The sequence below is a fragment of the Pseudophryne corroboree genome, chromosome 7, assembly GCF_028390025.1.
Source record: "Pseudophryne corroboree isolate aPseCor3 chromosome 7, aPseCor3.hap2, whole genome shotgun sequence".
In the NCBI taxonomy this organism is placed as follows: Eukaryota; Metazoa; Chordata; class Amphibia; order Anura; family Myobatrachidae; genus Pseudophryne; species Pseudophryne corroboree.
This window is the reverse complement of record NC_086450.1, coordinates 177,198,476-177,216,641: the sequence shown is the minus strand read 5'-3', so window position 1 is coordinate 177,216,641 and position 18,166 is coordinate 177,198,476. Positions and strand designations below refer to the sequence as shown.

The following is an 18,166-nucleotide window of genomic DNA, read 5'->3' as shown; positions in this document are numbered from 1 at the left end:
TCCTCTGAGTCCACCGCATGACGCTGTTGCTCCACAGGTGGAGACAGGTGCGGTGGGGGCGCGTCTCGGGAACTTCAGGGACCAGTGGGCTTGCCCACAGGTGGATCCCTAGGTTCTGCAGGCTGGAGTTCGAGGCGACTCCCCCTCGCCGTTACCTCACATCAGCCTTGCCTGCTGCCCTTGGAGAAAGGTAGTACTGGCGGCAATTCACAAGCTGTACTTCCAGCAGGTGAAATCAAGGTACCCCTCCTTCAACAAGGCCGGGGTTACTATTCCAAAATGTTGTGGTACCGAAACCAGACGGTTCGGTGAGACCCATTTTAAAATTGAAATCCTTGAACACTTATATACGAAGGTTCAAGTTCAAAATGGAATCGCTCAGGGCGATTATTGCAAGCCTGGAGAATTTCATGGTATCACTGGACATCAAGGATGCTTACCTGCATGTCCCTATTTACCCTCTTCACCAGGAGTACCTCAAAATTGTGGTACAGGATTGTCATTACCAATTCCAGACGTTGCCGTTGGTCTGTCCCCGGCACCGAGGTATTTACCAAGGTAATGGCCGAAATAATTATCCCGTACTTGGACGATCTCCTTATAAAGGCGAGGTCCAGGGAGCAGTTGTTCGTCGGAGTAGCACTATCTCGGGAAGTGCTACAACAGCACGGCTGGATTCTGAATATTCCAAAGTCGCAGCTGGTTCCTACGACGCGTCTACTGTTCCTGGGTATGGTTCTGGACACAGAACAGGATAAAAAGGGTTTCTCCCGGAGGAGAAGTCCAAGGAGTTGTCGTCTCTAGACAGAGACCTCCTAATACAAATACAGGTGTCGGTGCATCAATGCACGCGAGCCCTGGGAAAGATGGTAGCTTCTTACGAAGAAATTCCATTCGCCAGGTCCCATGCAAGGATCTTCCAGTGGGATCTGTTGGACAAGTGGTCCGGGTCGCATCTTCAGATGCATCGGCGGATAACCCTGTCTCCAAGGGCCAGGGTGTCGCTGTTGTGGTGGCTGCAGAGTGCTCATCTTCTAGGGGGCCGCAGATTCGGCATACAGGACTGGGTCCTGGTGACCACGGATGCCAGCCTTCGAGGCTGGGGGGCAATCACACAGGGAAGAAACTTCCAAGGCTATGGAAAAGTCAGGAGACTTCCCTACACAAATATTCTGGAACTAAGGGCCATTTACAATGCCCTAAGTCAGGCTAGACCCCTGCTTCAACACCGGCCGGTGCTGATCCAGTCAGACAACATCACGGCGGTCGCTCATGTAAACCAACAGGGCGGCACAAGAAGCAGGATGGCGATGGCAGAAGCCACAAGGATTCTCCGATGGGCGGAAAATCATGTGTTAGCACTGTCAGCAGTGTTCATTCCCGGAGTGGACAACTGAGAAGCAGACTTTCTCAGAAGACACGACCTCCACCCCGGAGAGTGGGGACTTCATCCAGAAGTCTTCCAAATGATTGTACACCGTTGGGAAAGGCCACAGGTGGACATGATGGCGTCCCGCCTCAACAAAAAGCTACAAAGATATTGCGCCAGGTCAAGGGACCCTCAGGCGATAGCTGTGGACGCTCTGGTAACACCGTGGGTGTACCAGTCGGTGTATGTGTTCCCTTCTCTGCCTCTCATACCAGGGTAATGAGAATAATAAGAAGGAGAGGAGTAAGAACTATACTCATTGTTCCGGATTGGCCAAGAAGAGCTTGGTACCCAGAACTCCAAGAAATGATCTCAGAGGACCCATGGCCTCTGCCGCTCAGACAGGACCTGCTGCAGCAGGGGGCCTGTCTGTTCCAAGATGTACCGCGGCTGCGTTGGACGGCATGGCGGTTGAACGCCGGATCCTGAAGGAAAAGGGCATTCCGGAGGAAGTTATTCCTACGCTAATTAAAGCTAGGAAGGAAGTGAACGCAAACCATTATCACCGCATATGGCGGAAATATGTTGCGTGCTGTGAGGCCAGGAAGGCCCCAACGGAGGAATTTCAGCTAGGTCGATTTCTGCACTTCCTACAGTCAGGGGTGACTATGGGCCTAAAATTGGGTTACATTAAGGTCCAGATTTCAGCTCTATTGATTTTCTTCCAAAATAGAACTGACTTCACTGCCTGAAGTTCAGACTTTTGTTAAGGGAGTGCTGCATAGGCAGCCCCCGTTTGTGCCTCCAGTGGCACCGTGGGATCTCAACGTGGTGTTGGATTTACTGAAGTCGCATTGGGTTGAGCCACTTAAATCCGTGGAGCTAGAATACCTCACGTGGAAAGTGGTCATGCTGTTGGCCTTGGCGTCAGCCAGGCGTGTATCAAAATTAGCGGCTTTATCATGCAAAAGCCCTTATCTAATTTTTTTATATGGATAGGGCGGAATTGAGGACTCGTTCCCAATTCCTTCCTAAGGTGGTATCAGTTTTTCATGTGAACCAACCTATTGAGGTGCCTGCGGCTACTTGGGACTTGGAGGATTCCAAGTTACTGGACGTAGTCAGGGCCCTGAAAAATATATGTTTCCAGGACGGCTGGAGTCAGGAAAACTGACTCGCTATTTATCCTGTATGCACCCACAAGCTGGGTGCTCCTGCTTCTATGCAGACTATTGCTCGCTGGATCTGTAGCACGATTCAACTTGCACATTCTGCGGCTGGACTGCCGCACCCTAAATCTGTAAAAGCCCATTCCACGAGGAAAGTGGGCTCTTCTTGGGCGGCTGCCCGAGGGGTCTCGGCTTTACAAATTTGCCGAGCTGTTACTTGGTCGGGTTCAAACACTTTTGCAAAAGTCTACAAGTTTGATACCCTGGCTGAGGAGGACCTAGAGTTTGCTCATTCGGTGCTGCAGAGTCATCCGCACTCTCCCGCCCGTTTGGGAGCTTTGGTATAATCCCCATGGTCCTTACGGAATCCCAGCATCCACTTAGGACGTCAGAGAAAATAAGATTTTACTCACCGGTAAATCTATTTCTCGTAGTCCGTAGTGGATGCTGGGCGCCCATCAAAAGTGCGGATTGTCTGCAATACTTGTATATAGTTATTGCCTAACTAAAGGGTTATTGTTGAGCCATCTGTTGAGAGGCTCAGTTATATTTCATACTGTTAACTGGGTATAGTATCACGAGTTATACGGTGTGATTGGTGTGGCTGGTATGAGTCTTACCCGGGATTCAAAATCCTTCCTTATTGTGTCAGCTCTTCCGGGCACAGTATCCTAACTGAGGTCTGGAGGAGGGTCATAGTGGGAGGAGCCAGTGCACACCAGGTAGTCCTAAAGCTTTCTTTAGTTGTGCCCAGTCTCCTGCGGAGCCGCTATTCCCCATGGTCCTTACGGAGTCCCAGCATCCACTACGGACTACGAGAAATAGATTTACCGGTGAGTAAAATCTTATTTTCTTTATCAGATTTTCAGTCCGTTCCAGAACTTACCGATCTACCAATATGGTCAGACATCATTGGTGGCGCAGTGAGGTGTCACACACATTAAATTTGACACAAAATATATTATATTATCAGAGATTCATCACACCTCAATATGACAGACAAGGAAGCACTGACAGGTGAAACAAGGATTACGCAGGAAGTGAAACAAAATAATGGAACTGTACTAAATGGTGAGCAATAAAATAGTAGCCACATATTAGATGCTAGAAATAACCCAAGATGCAATGCAAACTTTGTTCTGGATAGGACTCATAGCCAAAGAAATACATGAGGAATATGTATGTGCAATCTTGTATCATCACCATCATCTCAGGAGCTTGAACCAGACACCAAGCAATTCTACTGTATAAAGAAAGGGAAGACAAGCTGTATACCAATGCTGAGATGAGGGTCTCACCTTCATGTAACACTGGAATTCCTCCATCTCCCCTTCCAGGATCTCCATATCAAGGTACAACTTGAGCCGATGGTCTATCAGCCGGAAATCTAATGTTTGATCTGGACTAAGACCTGCTGAAGAAACACACTGGAAGTTTAGTACAATTTAGCAAAAAATAAGATTTTAAACCTACCGGTAAATCTATTTATCCTAGTCCGTAGAGGATGCTGGGGACTCCGTAAGGATCATGGGGTATAGACGGGCTCCGCAGGAGATAGGGCACCTAAAAAGAACTTTGACTATGGGTGTGCACTGGCTCCTCCCTCTATGCCCCTCCTCCAGACCTCAGTAGAGAACTGTGCCCAGAGGAGATGGACAATACAAGGCAGGATTTAGCAATCCAAGGGCAAGATTCATACCAGCCCACATCTATCATACCATGTAACCTGGAACATACATAACCAGTTAACAGTATGAACAAACTACAGTAACGGTCCAAGACCGATGTCAACTGTAACATAACCCTTATGTAAGCAACAACTATATACAAGTCTTGCAGAGTTTCCGCACTGGGACGGGCGCCCAGCATCCTCTACGGACTAGGAGAAATAGATTTACCGGTAGGTTTAAAATCTTATTTTCTCTTACGTCCTAGAGGATGCTGGGGACTCCGTAAGGACCATGGGGTTTACACCAAAGCATCCAATCGGGCGGGAGAGTGCGTATGACTCTGCAGCACCGACTGAGCAAACGCGAGGTCCTCATCAGCCAGGGTATCAAACTTGTAGAATTTAGCAAAAGTGTTTGACCCCGACCAAGTCGCCGCTCGGCAAAGTTGTAATGCCGAGACGCCTCGGGCAGCCGCCCAAGAAGAGCCCACCTTCCTAGTTGAATGGGCCTTAACCGAATTTGGTACCGGCAGTCCAGCCGTAGAGTGAGCCTGCTGAATCGTATTACAGATCCAGCGAGCAATAGTCTGCTTCGAAGCAGGAGCGCCAATCTTATTGGCCGCATACAGGACAAACAGAGCCTCTGTTTTACTAATTCTAGCCGTCCTGGCTACATAAATCTTTAAGGCCCTGACTACGTCCAGGGATCTGGAATCCTCCAGGTCACTTGTAGCCACAGGCACCATAATAGGTTGATTCACATGGAATGAAGAAACCACCATAGGCAAAAATTGCGGACGTGTCCTCAATTCAGCTCGATGGAAAATCAAGTAGGGGCTCTTGTGTGACAAAGCCGCCAATTCTGACCCTCGCCTTGCTGATGCTAAGGCCAACAACATGACCACCTTCCAGGTAAGAAATTTCAACTCAACCTTGTTAAGCGGTTCAAACCAGTGTGATTTTAGGAACTGCAACACCACGTTCAGGTCCCATGGTGCCACTGGAGGCACAAAAGGGGGCTGGATGTGCAGCACTCCCTTTACAAACGTCTGGACTTCTGGAAGAGAAGCCAATTCCTTCTGAAAGAAAATCGAGAGGGCCGAAATCTGTACCTTAACAGAGCCTAATTTCAGGCCCATATCCACTCCTGTCTGTAGGAAGTGGAGAAGACGACCCAGATGAAAATCTTCCGTAGGTGCATTCTTGGTCTCACACCAAGACACATACTTTCGCCAGATACGGTGATAATGTTTTACCGTCACCTCCTTCCTAGCCTTTATTAAAGTAGGGATGACCTCTTCCGGAATCCCCTTTTTCGCTAGGATTCGGCGTTCAACCGCCATGCCGTCAAACGTAACCGCGGTAAGTCTTGAAATACACAGGGCCCCTGCTGCAACATGTCTTCCCTCAGATGAAGAGGCCAGGGATCTCCTGTGAGCATCTCTTGTAGATCCGAGTACCAGGCCCTTCGAGGCCAGTCTGGGACAACGAGTATCGTCTGTACTCTTCTTCGTCTTATGATCCTCAACACTTTTGTGATGAGAGGAAGAGGAGGAAACACGTAGACCGATTTGAACACCCACGGTGTTACCAGAGCGTCTACTGCTACTGCCTGAGGGTCCCGAGACCTGGCGCAATACCTCCAAAGTTTTTTGTTGAGGCGTGACGCCATCATGTCTATTTGAGGAGTTCCCCAAAGACGTGTTACGTCTGCAAAGACTTCTTGATGAAGTCCCCACTCTCCTGGATGGAGATCGTGTCTGCTGAGGAAGTCTGCTTCCCAGTTGTCCACTCCCGGAATGAAGACAGCCGACAGAGCGCTTACATGATTTTCCGCCCAGCGAAGGATCCTTGTGGCTTCCGCCATCGCGACTCTGCTTCTTGTCCCGCCTTAGCGGTTCACATGAGCCACTGCTGTGACATTGTCTGATTGAATCAGAACCGGTAGGTTTCGAAGAAAACTCTCCGCTTGTCGAAGGCCGTTGTAAATGGCCCTGAGTTCCAACACATTGATGTGTAGACAGGACTCCTGGTTTGACCAAAGACCCTGAAAATTTTTTCCCTGTGTGACCGCTCCCCATCCTCGGAGGCTCGCGTCCGTGGTAACCAGGATCCAATCCTGAATTCCGAACCTGCGACCCTCCAGGAGGTGAGCACTTTGCAACCACCACAGGAGGGACACTCTGGTCCCTGGGGACAGAGTTATCTTTCGATGTAAGTGCAGATGGGACCCGGACCACTTGTCCAGAAGGTCCCATTGAAAAGTCCTTGCATGGAACCTTCCGAAGGGAATGGCCTCGTAGGCCGCCACCATTTTCCCCAGAACTCGAGTGCATTGGTGAACTGACACCCTTTTCGGTTTTAGCAGGTCTCTGACCATGTTCTGGATGTCTTGGGCTTTCTCTATCGGGAGGAAGACCTTCATTTGTTCCGTATCCAGTATCATACCTAGGAACGGTAGTCGAGTTGTCGGAATCAACTGTGACTTCGGTAGATTTAGAATCCAACCGTGTTGCTGGAGCACTCTCTGAGAGAGCGCCACACTGCTCAGCAATTTCTCCCTTGATCTCGCTTTTATCAGGAGATCGTCCAAGTATGGGATAATTGTGACTCCATGCTTGCGCAGGACCACCATCATTTCCGCCATTATCTTGGTGAAAATCCTCGGGGCCGTGGAGATTCCAAACGGCAGCGTCTGAAATTGGTAATGACAATCCTGTACAGCGCATCTCAGGTATTCCTGATGGGGGGCATATATGGGGACATGAAGGTACGCATCCTTTATGTCCAGAGACACCATAAACTCCCCCTCCTCCATGTTGGCTATTATCGCTCTGAGAGATTCCATTTTGAATTTGAATCTTTTTATGTACAGGTTTAGGGATTTCAGATTCAAAATAGGTCTGACCGAACCGTCCTGTTTCGGGACCACAAATAGGGTTGAGTAGTAACCTCTTCCCTGCTGGTGCAGGGGAACCTTGATTATCACTTGCTGTATACACAGCGTTTGAATTGCAGCTAACACTATATCCCTTTCCGATGTGGAAGCTGGTAGGGCCGATTTGAAAAATCGGCGCGGGGGCACCTCCTCGAATTCCAATTTGTAACCCTGGGAAACTATTTCCAACACCCAGGGATTCAGGTCCGAACTGACCCAGGCCTGACTGAAAAGTCGAAGACGTGCCCCCACCGGTGCGGACTCCCTCAGGGGAGCCCCAGCGTCATGCTGTGGGTTTTGGAGCAGCCGGGGAGGACTTTTGGTCCTGGGCACCTGCTGAAGCAGGTGCTCTTTTGCCTCTGCCCTTACCTCTGGCGAGGAAAGAGGATCCCCGACCTCTTCTGGACTTGTGCGACCGAAAGGACTGCATCTGATAGGGTGTAACTTTCTTTTGCTGTTGGGGAATATATGGTAAAAAATTTGATTTACCTGCTGTAGCTGTGGAAACCAGGTCCGTCAGCCCATCCCCAAACAATACATCACCCTTATAGGGTAGTACTTCCATATGTTTTTTGGAATCCGCATCACCCGTCCATTGGCGAGTCCATAAGGATCTTCTCGCTGAGATGGACATGGCATTGGCCCCAGAAGCTAGCAATCCAAAGTCCCTTTGAGCATCCCTCATAAATAAGACTGCGTCTTTAATATGGGCTAGAGTTAGGAATATAGTATCCTTATAAATATTATCAAATTGATCTGTCAGCTCATCTGTCCAAGCTGCAATTACGCTACACACCCATGCCGACGCAATTGTCGGTCTTAGCACAGCACCCGTATGAGAATAAATACACTTTAAGGTAGTTTCTTGCCTGCGATCTGCAGGGTCCTTAAGGGCTGCTGTGTCAGGAGACGGTAGCGCCACTTTCTTGGACAAGCGCGTCAGGGCTTTGTCCACAGTGGAGGGTGATTCCCAAATCTCCCTGTCCTGCTTAGGGAAAGGGTATGCCATATAAATTCTTTTGGGGATCTGCGGTCTCTTATCCGGAGTCTCCCAAGCTTTTCCAAAGAAATCATTCAATTCATGAGATGTGGGAAAGTTAATAATCTGTTTCTTTTCCTTAAACATGTGTACCCTTGTGTCGGGGACCAAGGGTTCATCCACAATATGCAACACATCCCTTATTGCCACAATCATACACTGAATGGTTTTAGTCACCCTAGGGTGCAATTTTACTTCGTCATAGTCGACACTGGAATCAGAATCCGTGTCGGTAGTAGTGTCTTGTGTTAAGGGACGCTTTTGAGACCCCGACTGGCCCTGTGAGTCGGTCCAATCCGAGGATTGACCCCCTGATGTCCCCCCTAAATCAGCCTTATCAAGCCTTTTATGTAAAGATGCCACACTTGCATTCAACATATGCCACATGTCCATCCAATCTGGAGTCGGCACAACCGACGGGGACACACCACTCATTTGCTCTACCTCCTCCTTGGAGAAGCCTTCCGCCTCAGACATGTCGACACACACGTACCGACACCCCACACACACAGGGATTAACCTATAAGGGGACAAAACCCCAACCATGCCCTAAGGAGAGACAGAGAGGGAGTATGCCAGCACACACAAGCGCTAATGTGCCCACCTCCTCTTTTTTCCAGCCTGTGAAGTTCAGCAGGGGAGAGACCAGGGAGCCAGCGTTTTCCTTATGCAGCTTCTGTGGATAAAATGGCGCTGGTTAGTGCTAAGGATCAAGCCCCGCCCGCCCGACGGCGGGCTTCGGTCCCAGTGATTTTTCAATAAAAATGGCGGGGGATCATAGATTTACTGCCTCCGCAGCCTAATCAATCTGTATTTGCCCAAATGTGAGGTTTATTGCTGCCCAGGGCGCCCCCCCCCCTGCGCCCTGCACCCTTCAGTGCTGCTCTGTGTGTGTGTGACTGGGAGCAATGGCGCGCAGCTTACCGCTGCGCGCCTTACCTCATGAAGATCTGATGTCTTCTGCCACCTAAGATGTCTTCTGCCTTCTCTATCCGGCTTCTATCTTCGGCATCTGTGAGGAGGACGGCGGCGCGGCTCCGGGACGAACCCCAGGTGAGACCTGTGTTCCGACTCCCTCTGGAGCTAATGGTGTCCAGTAGCCTTAGAAGCAGTGCCCAACATGACAAGCCAGCTCTGCTTCTCTCTCCTCGGTCCCACGATGCAGGGAGCCTGTTGCCAACAGGACTCCCTGAAAATAAAAAAACCTAACAAAATTCTTCTTCAACAGAAAACTCTGGAGAGCTCTTTGCAGTGCACCCATTCTCCTCTGGGCACAAGATCTAACTGAGGTCTGGAGGAGGGGCATAGAGGGAGGAGCCAGTGCACACCCATAGTCAAAGTTCTTTTTAGGTGCCCTATCTCCTGCGGAGCCCGTCTATACCCCATGGTCCTTACGGAGTCCCCAGCATCCTCTAGGACGTAAGAGAAATATAGGGGTATATGCAATTGCGGTCGAATTCCCGAAAATGTCGAAAAACGGGACATTTTCGCCCCCCCCAAAAAAATTCGACAATGCAATTCAGTACTTTTCGTCAAAAAAACGGACTTTACAAATTCGACTTTTTGAAATTCGACATTTGTCAAATTCGACATTTCTGCAATGGTACAAATGCGGCAATTCGACAAAAGTATATTCAATTGAAGATTGTAAATTCGACAACAGTGCTTTTAGACAGTAAATTCGTCATTTTCAATCCGCCACACTTTGCTGGCGGAATCTAATAAAAAATTTAAAAAACATGTTTTTTTTTGTGTTTTTTTTATTGGTAATAGCATATCTATTTTTATTAGAAGGGATTAGGTACTTGGTTTGTCTATTTTGGAGGCACAAGTATTATTTATATATTTTTAAAAATATATATATATTTTTTTTATGGAATGGTAAAAATCTGAAAAAAAAAAAAAAAATGCGTGGGGTCCCCCCTCCTAAGCATAACCAGCCTCGGGCTTTTTGAGCCGGTCCTGGTTGCCAAAATACGGGGGGAAAAATGACAGGGGATCCCCCGTATTTTAACAACCAGCACCGGGCTCTGCGCCTGGTCCTGGTGCAAAAAATACGGGGGACAAAAAGAGTAGGGGTCCCCCATATTTTTTGGACTAGCACCGGGCTCCACTAGCTGGACAGATAATGCCACAGCCGGGGGTCACTTTTATACAGCGGCCTGCGGCCGTGGCATTAAATACCCAAACTAGTCACCCCTGGCCGGGGTACCCTGGAGTAGTGGGGACCCCTTCAATCAAGGGGTCCCCCCCCTCCAGCCACCCAAGGGCCAGGGGTGAAGCCCGAGGCTGTCCCCCCCATCTAAGGGCTGCGGATGGGGGGCTGATAGCCTTTTGAAAAATGAAAGAATATTGTTTTTTCCAGTAGTACTACAAGTCCCAGCAAGCCTCCCCCGCAAGCTGGTACTTGGAGAACCACAAGTACCAGCATGCGGGAGAAAAACGGGCCCGCTGGTACCTGTAGTTCTACTGGAAAAAAAATACCCAAATAAAAACAGGACACGCACACCGTGAGAGTAAAACTTTATTTCACACCTGCCAACACACACATACTTACCTATGTTGACACTCCGACACTGGCCACGACCCCCTCGTCAGTGAAGAATCCGGGGTACCTGCCAAAAAAATTATACTCACCAAAAAGCAGAGTCCGGATCTTTTTTTATAATCCACGTACTTGTCAAAATAAAAAAACGAACACCCGGACCAGGCGGACTGAAAGGGGTCCCATGTTTACACATGGGACCCCTTTCCCCGAATGCAGACACCCCCTGTGACTGCTGTCACAGAGGGTTCCTTCAGGCAATCAGCGCATCGCAAAGCTCCTCCATTATATTCAATGGTGGGAACTTTGCGGTCAGCGGTGAGGTCACTAGCGGTCAGCCGCTGACCGCTAAGTGACCTCACCGCTGACCGCAAAGTTCCCACCATTGATTATAATGGTTAGGCTTTGCGATGTGCTGTCTGACAGCTCAGACGCGTATAGCCAATCAGCAGAGTGCCACAACGTGGCGCTCGCTGATTGGCTGAAGGGACCCTCTGTGACAGGAGTCACGTGGGGTCCCGGCATTCGTGGAAAGGGGTCCCATGTGTAAACATGGGACCCCTTTCAGTCCGTTTGGTTCGGTTTGCCGTTTTGTTGTTTTGCCAAGTACGAGGATTATTAAAAAAGATCCGGACACTGGATTTAGGTGAGTAGAATTTTTTTTACAGGTACCCCGGATTCTTCATTGACGAGGGGGGCGTGGCCAGTGTCGGACTGTCTACATAGGTAAGTATGTATGTGTCGGCATGTATGAAATAAACTTTTACTTTCACGGTGTGTGTCTCCTGTTTTTATTTGGGTATTTTTTTTTCAGTAGAACTACAGGTACCAGCAGGCCCGTTTTTCCACCCGCATGCTGGTACTTGTGGTTCTCCAAGTACCAGCTTGCAGGGGAGGCTTGCTGGGACTTGTAGTTCTTCTGGAAAAACCAATATTCTTTCATTTTACTCTTAGCTATCAGCCCCCCATCCGCAGCCCTTGCATAGGGGGGGGGGGGGGGGGGACAGCCTCGGGCTTCACCCCTGGCCCTTGGGTGGCTGGGGGGGGGACCCCTTGATTGAAGGGGTCCCCACTCCTCCAGGGTGACTAATTGGGTATTTAATGCCACGGCCGCAGGGCGCTGTATAAAAGTGACCCCCGGCTGTGGCATTATCTGTCCAGCTAGTGGAGCCCGATGCTGGTCCAAAAAATACGGGGGACCCCTACTCTTTTTGTCCCCCGTATTTTTTGCACCAGCACCAGGCGCAGAGCCTGGTGCTGGTTGTTAAAATACGGGGGATCCCCTGTAATTTTTTTCCCCGTATTTTGGCAACCAGGACCGGCTCAAAGAGCCCGAGGCTGGTTATGCTTAGGAGGGGGGACCCCACGCAAAATTTTTTCGGGTTTTTTCCCGTTTTTTTAACATTTTTAAAAATCTAATCAAAATCCGTCAAATTGGCCGTTTTTCGACAGCGGGACTGTCGAATCCGTTTTTTATTGAATATGTAGAATTCCGGCAACCACCTGCCGGAATTCGACGGTCGAATTGTGTCGAATTAAAAAACGGGCGAAAAATTGCCGCGATTCGCCGGCAATTGCATATACCCCATAATCTCTTAAAAGTAAGCATGGAGACTAAAAAAATAAAAAAACACCACACCTTTTAGTCTAATTCCTTTTAAATGCAGGTTTGTCAAAAATAAGGTGATCGAGGATATTCACCACAAAGAGCAAACACACAACTCAATTTCTCATACGTCCTAGAGGATGCTGGGGACTCCAAAAGGACCATGGGGTATAGACGGATCCGCAGGAGCTTGGGCACACTATAAAGACTTAAACTGGGTGTGAACTGGCTCCTCCCTCTATGCCCCTCCTCCAGACCTCAGTTAGACTTTGTGCCCAGGAGTGATGGGTCACACACAAGGGAGCTCTCCTGAGTTTCTCTGAAAGACTTTGTTAGGTTTGTTATTTTCAGGCAGACCTGCTGGCTACAGGCTCCCTGCATCGTGGGAGTGAGGGGAGAGGAGCAGACCTACTTCTTCTTAGTTTAAGGGCTCTGCTTCTCGGCTACTGGACACCATTAGCTCCAGAGGGTTCGATCACTTGGTGCGCCTAGCTGCTTGTTCCCGGAGCCACGCCGTCACCCCCTCACAGAAGCCAGAAGAAAGAAGCGGGGTGAGTATTAGAAGAACAGAAGACTTCAGTGACTGTAGAAGACTTCAGTAACGGAGGTACAGCGGTCGCGCTGCGCTCCATGCTCCCACTCAACAGCACTCACTGGGTGCAGGGCGCTGGGGGGGGAGCGCCCTGGGCGGCAGGTTACTGAGGTTTGAATTAGTCTGGCTTTAAAAACGTGTTAGGTGCTGGGAGCACCGTGTCTAATTCCCCCGCCAGCATTGTAAAGCGCGCTACGCACCATTAACTCTCCACTGACGACATACAAGGGGGGGGGGAGCGCCCTGTGTAACATGTTACTATTGGGACCATGCAGGATGTTATTGTGACCCTGCCGGGGGATCCATGTCCCGGACCCCCGCCACCGCGTTTGCGCACTGCGCGCCTCTCTCCCTCGCCGCTGCCTCCCTCGGGTGCAGGGCGCTGGGGAGGGAGCGCCCTGAGTACAGTAATGCCGCGGCCGGGGGCTCCGTGTCCCGGACCCCCGCCAGCGCGTGTTTGCGCACTGCGCGCCTCTCTCCCCCGCCGCTGCCTCCCTCGGGTGCAGGGCGCTGGGGTGGGAGCTCCCTGAGCAACTTATTACTTAGTTAGGACACGGCCGGGGGCTCCGTATCCCGGACCCCCGCCAGCGCGTGTTGTGTGAGACGCGCTTTCTCCTCCCCGCCGCTGCTTCCCACGGGTGCAGTGCGCGGAGGGGGGAGCGCCCTGAACAAACGATTGGCGCGGCCGAGGGTTCCGTGTCCCGGACCCCCGACAGCGCGGGTTTGGCCACTGTGCGCCTTTTTTCTCCCCCACTGCCGTTTCCGACATAGCGGCGGTCCCGCCCCGGTGCTCCCACACGCTAACTAATTTCTTGGTTGCAGGGTGCAAGGGGGGGCGCCCTGAGGGACATTGTTAGAAGATATATGGGGCCAGCCAGTATACTGATAAGGGGCGGTAAGGCACCGGAAAGGGGCCGAGTTTAGCTTTCTCTGAGGAGTCAGCGCCATTTTCGTCAAGATCCCTGCCAGAACTTGCTGTAAAGGAAGATGGAAGGGGGGCACAGTGTTTTAATGCTTTAGGGGTGGCATATAGCATTAAGTTTGAGATTGGATGCATATTCCTTGTAGTAAGGCATAATCTCCCTCTTTCCCTGTTTGTTAACCCACTATCGGTTGGTCGACATAAGTCGGCAGATGTGAGGGCTTGGTCATGAGCTGCTGTGGGGTTAACTGTCGGTTTTGCAGGACATGGCGAAGCTTATTTCGGGAAATGAAGTATTAGCAGTTCGTATGCCTAGAACATAAAACACGATAGCGAAGATACAGTCGTTGGTGGATGCCCTGTCGGCATCAATGGTATTTCCCGTGTAAAAAAATTATCAGGCTGTTATTGCCCTATACCTGTATATGTATATATGTATATTTATAGGGATATGTAGGGGGAGTTTTATCAAATTATTTGGTATGCTTCCCTCAGACCCCTCGGGCTTCCAAAATTTTGTCGCTTAATATTCCTGCCGGTCGACATTTACTATGTTTTATGTCGACCTTAACCTTCCTGGTAGATATCGCTACATGTTCATACACGTTTACAACACATTACTGTCACTATGGACCTGACAGGTCTGGACAATCCACTTGCGTATAGGTTATATCTATATGGGTGTAGATGTAGATATATGTTTATATATGCAGGCTTAGGATGTATGTGTTTTATTGTGTATTACATGATGTTTATCCATGAATGCTGAAATAATGGTATTCTTATCATGTGCTGATCCCTCTGTTGATTAAGCTCTAGATTGGTCGGGACGAGTTGGTTTCGATCCTCTTAGGGAGTCCGAATATTATTCTCTTCACAACGCGGAGAGAAAATTATGACAGTCATCTCCTGGTCGACGCAGAGCCCGGTCGCAAGGGATCATACACAGGCAGCTAAGTGAAATTTTATTTCTATACTTTGACCTTGTATGCACTTGAGGGAGTGTTGTAGTCGGGTAGGCATCCGATAGAATTATCCTACCCAGAGTGCGTAGGCTTGCCTATGTTTATTTTTCCTTATAACATTACAGCAGGCTGCCACGTGACAGCAGGTGGTGTGACCGGAAAAATGCGGAGGAGGTCTCCGGGAGTTGCTGGTGGGAGTTATACAGCTGTTTGGTGTGGCCTCTGTTCAGTCAATCTCGGCGGTTTCCGCTGGTAAGTCTGAATTCGTGAGTTAGCCTCTTTCACAACGGTTGGTGACGCATTCTTTTGTGGGATGCAGTCGTTTTAACCGGTTCGATACCGTTCTTTTTTCCTTTTCTGTGTAGACAGTGGAAGGTGAAAAGGTAAGAGTTCTGCAGCCTTGTTAGGTTCGCAGAAGTGGACGTAGTTTTCCGTTTCCACTACATACACCACTTGTCGCTGAGTCTATCTGGCTGGTCCCCAATCCGGTGACCACTTGTCTACTAATTTTCAGTTAGTCCAGGAATAGACTAGGACCTGTGAGTTATTTATAGAAGCCAAAGGGAAACATTCTGAGTTACGGTTGTTTCCCCTTGCTGTTTTTTCTAATAGATCTTGCCTTTCCCCTATGGAAGGGGAGGCAGTACGCGACACCATACAGAGGTGCGTCATGTTCAGGACATTGTCTGGTTGTCCATGTATAAAGGTGCATATCGTGGTTTATCTCTGACTGTTCTTCGGCGCAGGGATTGGCTGTTGTTCCCAATGACGCTGATGTCAGAAGGGGGTTTCAGAGTAGATACTGACCGGTTAAGGTTCGATGTTTTTCCTGTGGAAAGAGGTCTGAGGATCCAAAGTTGGATCGGTTTTGAGGTGACACCTCTTCAATAGGTTCCATTAATAAGACAGACGGCATAAGAGGCCTTTTTCGGTGAGCAGGTTTAATACCAGAGTGGTTTACATGGGACCAGTTGGAAATGTGGTCCGGATCTCACCTGCGCATGCACCGGAATATAATCAAAACGGCCAGGTCATCGCTCCTGTGGTGTCTACTCGGTTCTTTCCTTCTAGAGGAATGAAGGTTAGGGATCCAGGTTTAGATCCTGGTGTCCGTGCATACAGATCTCCGAAGCTGGGGAGCGGTCCTTTGCAGGGGACGTATTTCCAGAGGATGAGGTCAAGTTGGGAAACTTGTCTGCCGTAAGTTTTCTTGAATTAAGAGCTATTTTAGACGAACGTACTCTTCGTGTTCTGCCCGTGTTAATTCTGCCAGACGACTTGTCAGCAATGGCGTAAGTAAGCCGCTAGGGCGGAACAAGGACAAAGCGGCAATGGCAGAAGATGCACAGTTTGCAGTCGAGTGGGAAGTCTGGTAAACGCTATATTAGCAGTCTTCGTTCCGGAGGTAAACGACGGAGAAATAGATTTCCTCTGCAGACACGATATCCAGCCGGGAAAAATTCTGTCATCTTCAAGACGCTTTTTCAGACGTGACAAGTCTTTGAGGAGTGTCGCAATTGTTGGCGTCTCGCCTCAACGAGAGACCTCGAGGAGATTGTTCCAGGTCAAGGGACACTCAAGATATAGCAGTGGACATCCGTGTGACACCGTGGGTAGTTTTAGTCGGTCTAGGTCCCCTCTCTGCTTTCACTTTTCTGACAGTGGTAAGCGTAAGATAATCGAAGGTTCCGATGATCCTCTTAAATCCGGTCTAGCCAGCGAGGGTTGGCTACCCAGTTTTTCATGGTTTATTCATAGAAAATGACTGCCATCTTCCTTTACGTGTGGTAATGTTACAACAAGATCAGGGCGTGTATTAAGACTTACCGCGGCTGCGTCTGACGGCAGGGCGGTTGAATGTCATATCCTAAGCCGAACGGGAGTTCCCAGTGAAGTCGTTTCTTCAATTCTTCAGGCTAGGAAAGAACTAACGGCACAGCGTTACCACCGTTGTTAGAGAAATTATGTGTCTCGGTGTGTATCCGGGAAGGCTCCTATGGAGGACTTTCAGCTAGGTCGGGCTTACCCATACTTTACAATCCGATGTAGAGGCAAGCCTGATAAGTTTCTTTACGAAATTTCTCTCTTGGAAAGTGGTCAGGCTATTGACTTTGACGTCCGCAAGGCGGGTGTCGGAAGTGGTGGTTTTGTCTCACAAGAGCCTTGTTTGATCTTTCAGGTGGATAGAGAGGAATTGAGTACTCGGTTGGTAGTTCTATCAAGAGTGGTTTCTGGGTTTCGCAGAAATCGACCTATTTTGATGCCGGGGGTTACTTAGGCATTAGCTGGTTCAAATTCCCTTGATCTAGCCAGGGATTTGAGTATGTAGGTCATCAATTTGGCTCAGTTTGGAGAAACAGAGGCCCTGTTTGTCTGGTATGTTCCCAGCTTAGATTGGGAGACTGCGTTATGCAGTCTGTTACATGCTGAATCTGTGATGCGGTTGGGCATGTTGTTCTACGGCTGATTTGCCGTCACCGAAGTCGGTGGAGGTTCCTTCTTTTGGGAAGATGGGTTTTTCTTGGGCGGATGCCTGAGGAGTCTCGGCGGTTCAACTTGGCCGGGGTAAAACGCTTTTGATATGCTCTACAAGTTTGATACCCTGATTTTTGGGAACCTTATGTTGCTCATTCGGTGCTGCAGAGTCGTCCGCACTCTCCCGCCCGTTTTGGAGCTTTGGTATAAACCCCATGGTCCTGTTGGAGTCCCCAGCATCCTCTAGGACGTATGAGAAAATAGGATTTTAGTACCTACCGGTAAATCCTTTTCTCTTAGTCCGTAGAGGATGCTGGGCGCCCGTCCCAAGGCGTACGGTGTCTGCAGTTATTGCTTTTGGTTACACCCTGGTGGTGTGTTTTCTCTGTCTGGCGGTTGCTACCGTTGTTCATGACATGGCATGCGGGGTCTTATTTTGCTTCTGTGGACACACGGGTTGTGTTACATATTCTCTCAGAATGTGGCTGTGTTTTGTTCATACCGTTGGCTGGTATTCTACTGAATGCCACGTTCTACGGTGTGTTTGAGGTGTGAGCTGGTTTGACACTCACTGTGTGTATAACAATAAATTCTATCCTCGAAATTGTCCATCTCTCCTGGGCACAGTTTTCTAGCTGAGGTCTGGAGGAGGGGCATAGAGGGAGCAGCCAGTTCACACCCAGTTTAAGTCTTTATAGTGTGCCCAAGCTCCTGCGGATCCGTCTATACCCCATGGTCCTTTTGGAGTCCCTAGCATCCTCTACGGACTAAGAGAAAAGGATTTACCGGTAGGTACTAAAATCCTACTTTCTAGGGCAAAAAGCTGAACTGATAAAGCTTGATGTGACATCCCTTGCCATGCCCTTGTGTGACTGCC

The 18,166-nt window shown here is 49.4% G+C and overlaps 1 protein-coding gene across 2 annotated transcripts in view; it reads right to left on the bottom strand.

Moving 5' to 3' along the window:
• The window catches only part of STK11IP (serine/threonine kinase 11 interacting protein), a 210,636-nt gene that overhangs the window by 64,026 nt on the left and 128,444 nt on the right, over positions 1-18,166 (bottom strand). Inside the window, exon 20 of one of the 2 annotated variants that reach the window (XM_063933797.1) lies at positions 3,837-3,949. In XM_063933797.1, the coding sequence (XP_063789867.1) occupies positions 3,837-3,949 (113 nt within the window). Of the gene's footprint in view, positions 1-3,836; positions 3,953-18,166 lie in introns of both variants that reach the window. The other variant, XM_063933796.1, reaches the window with a different exon arrangement.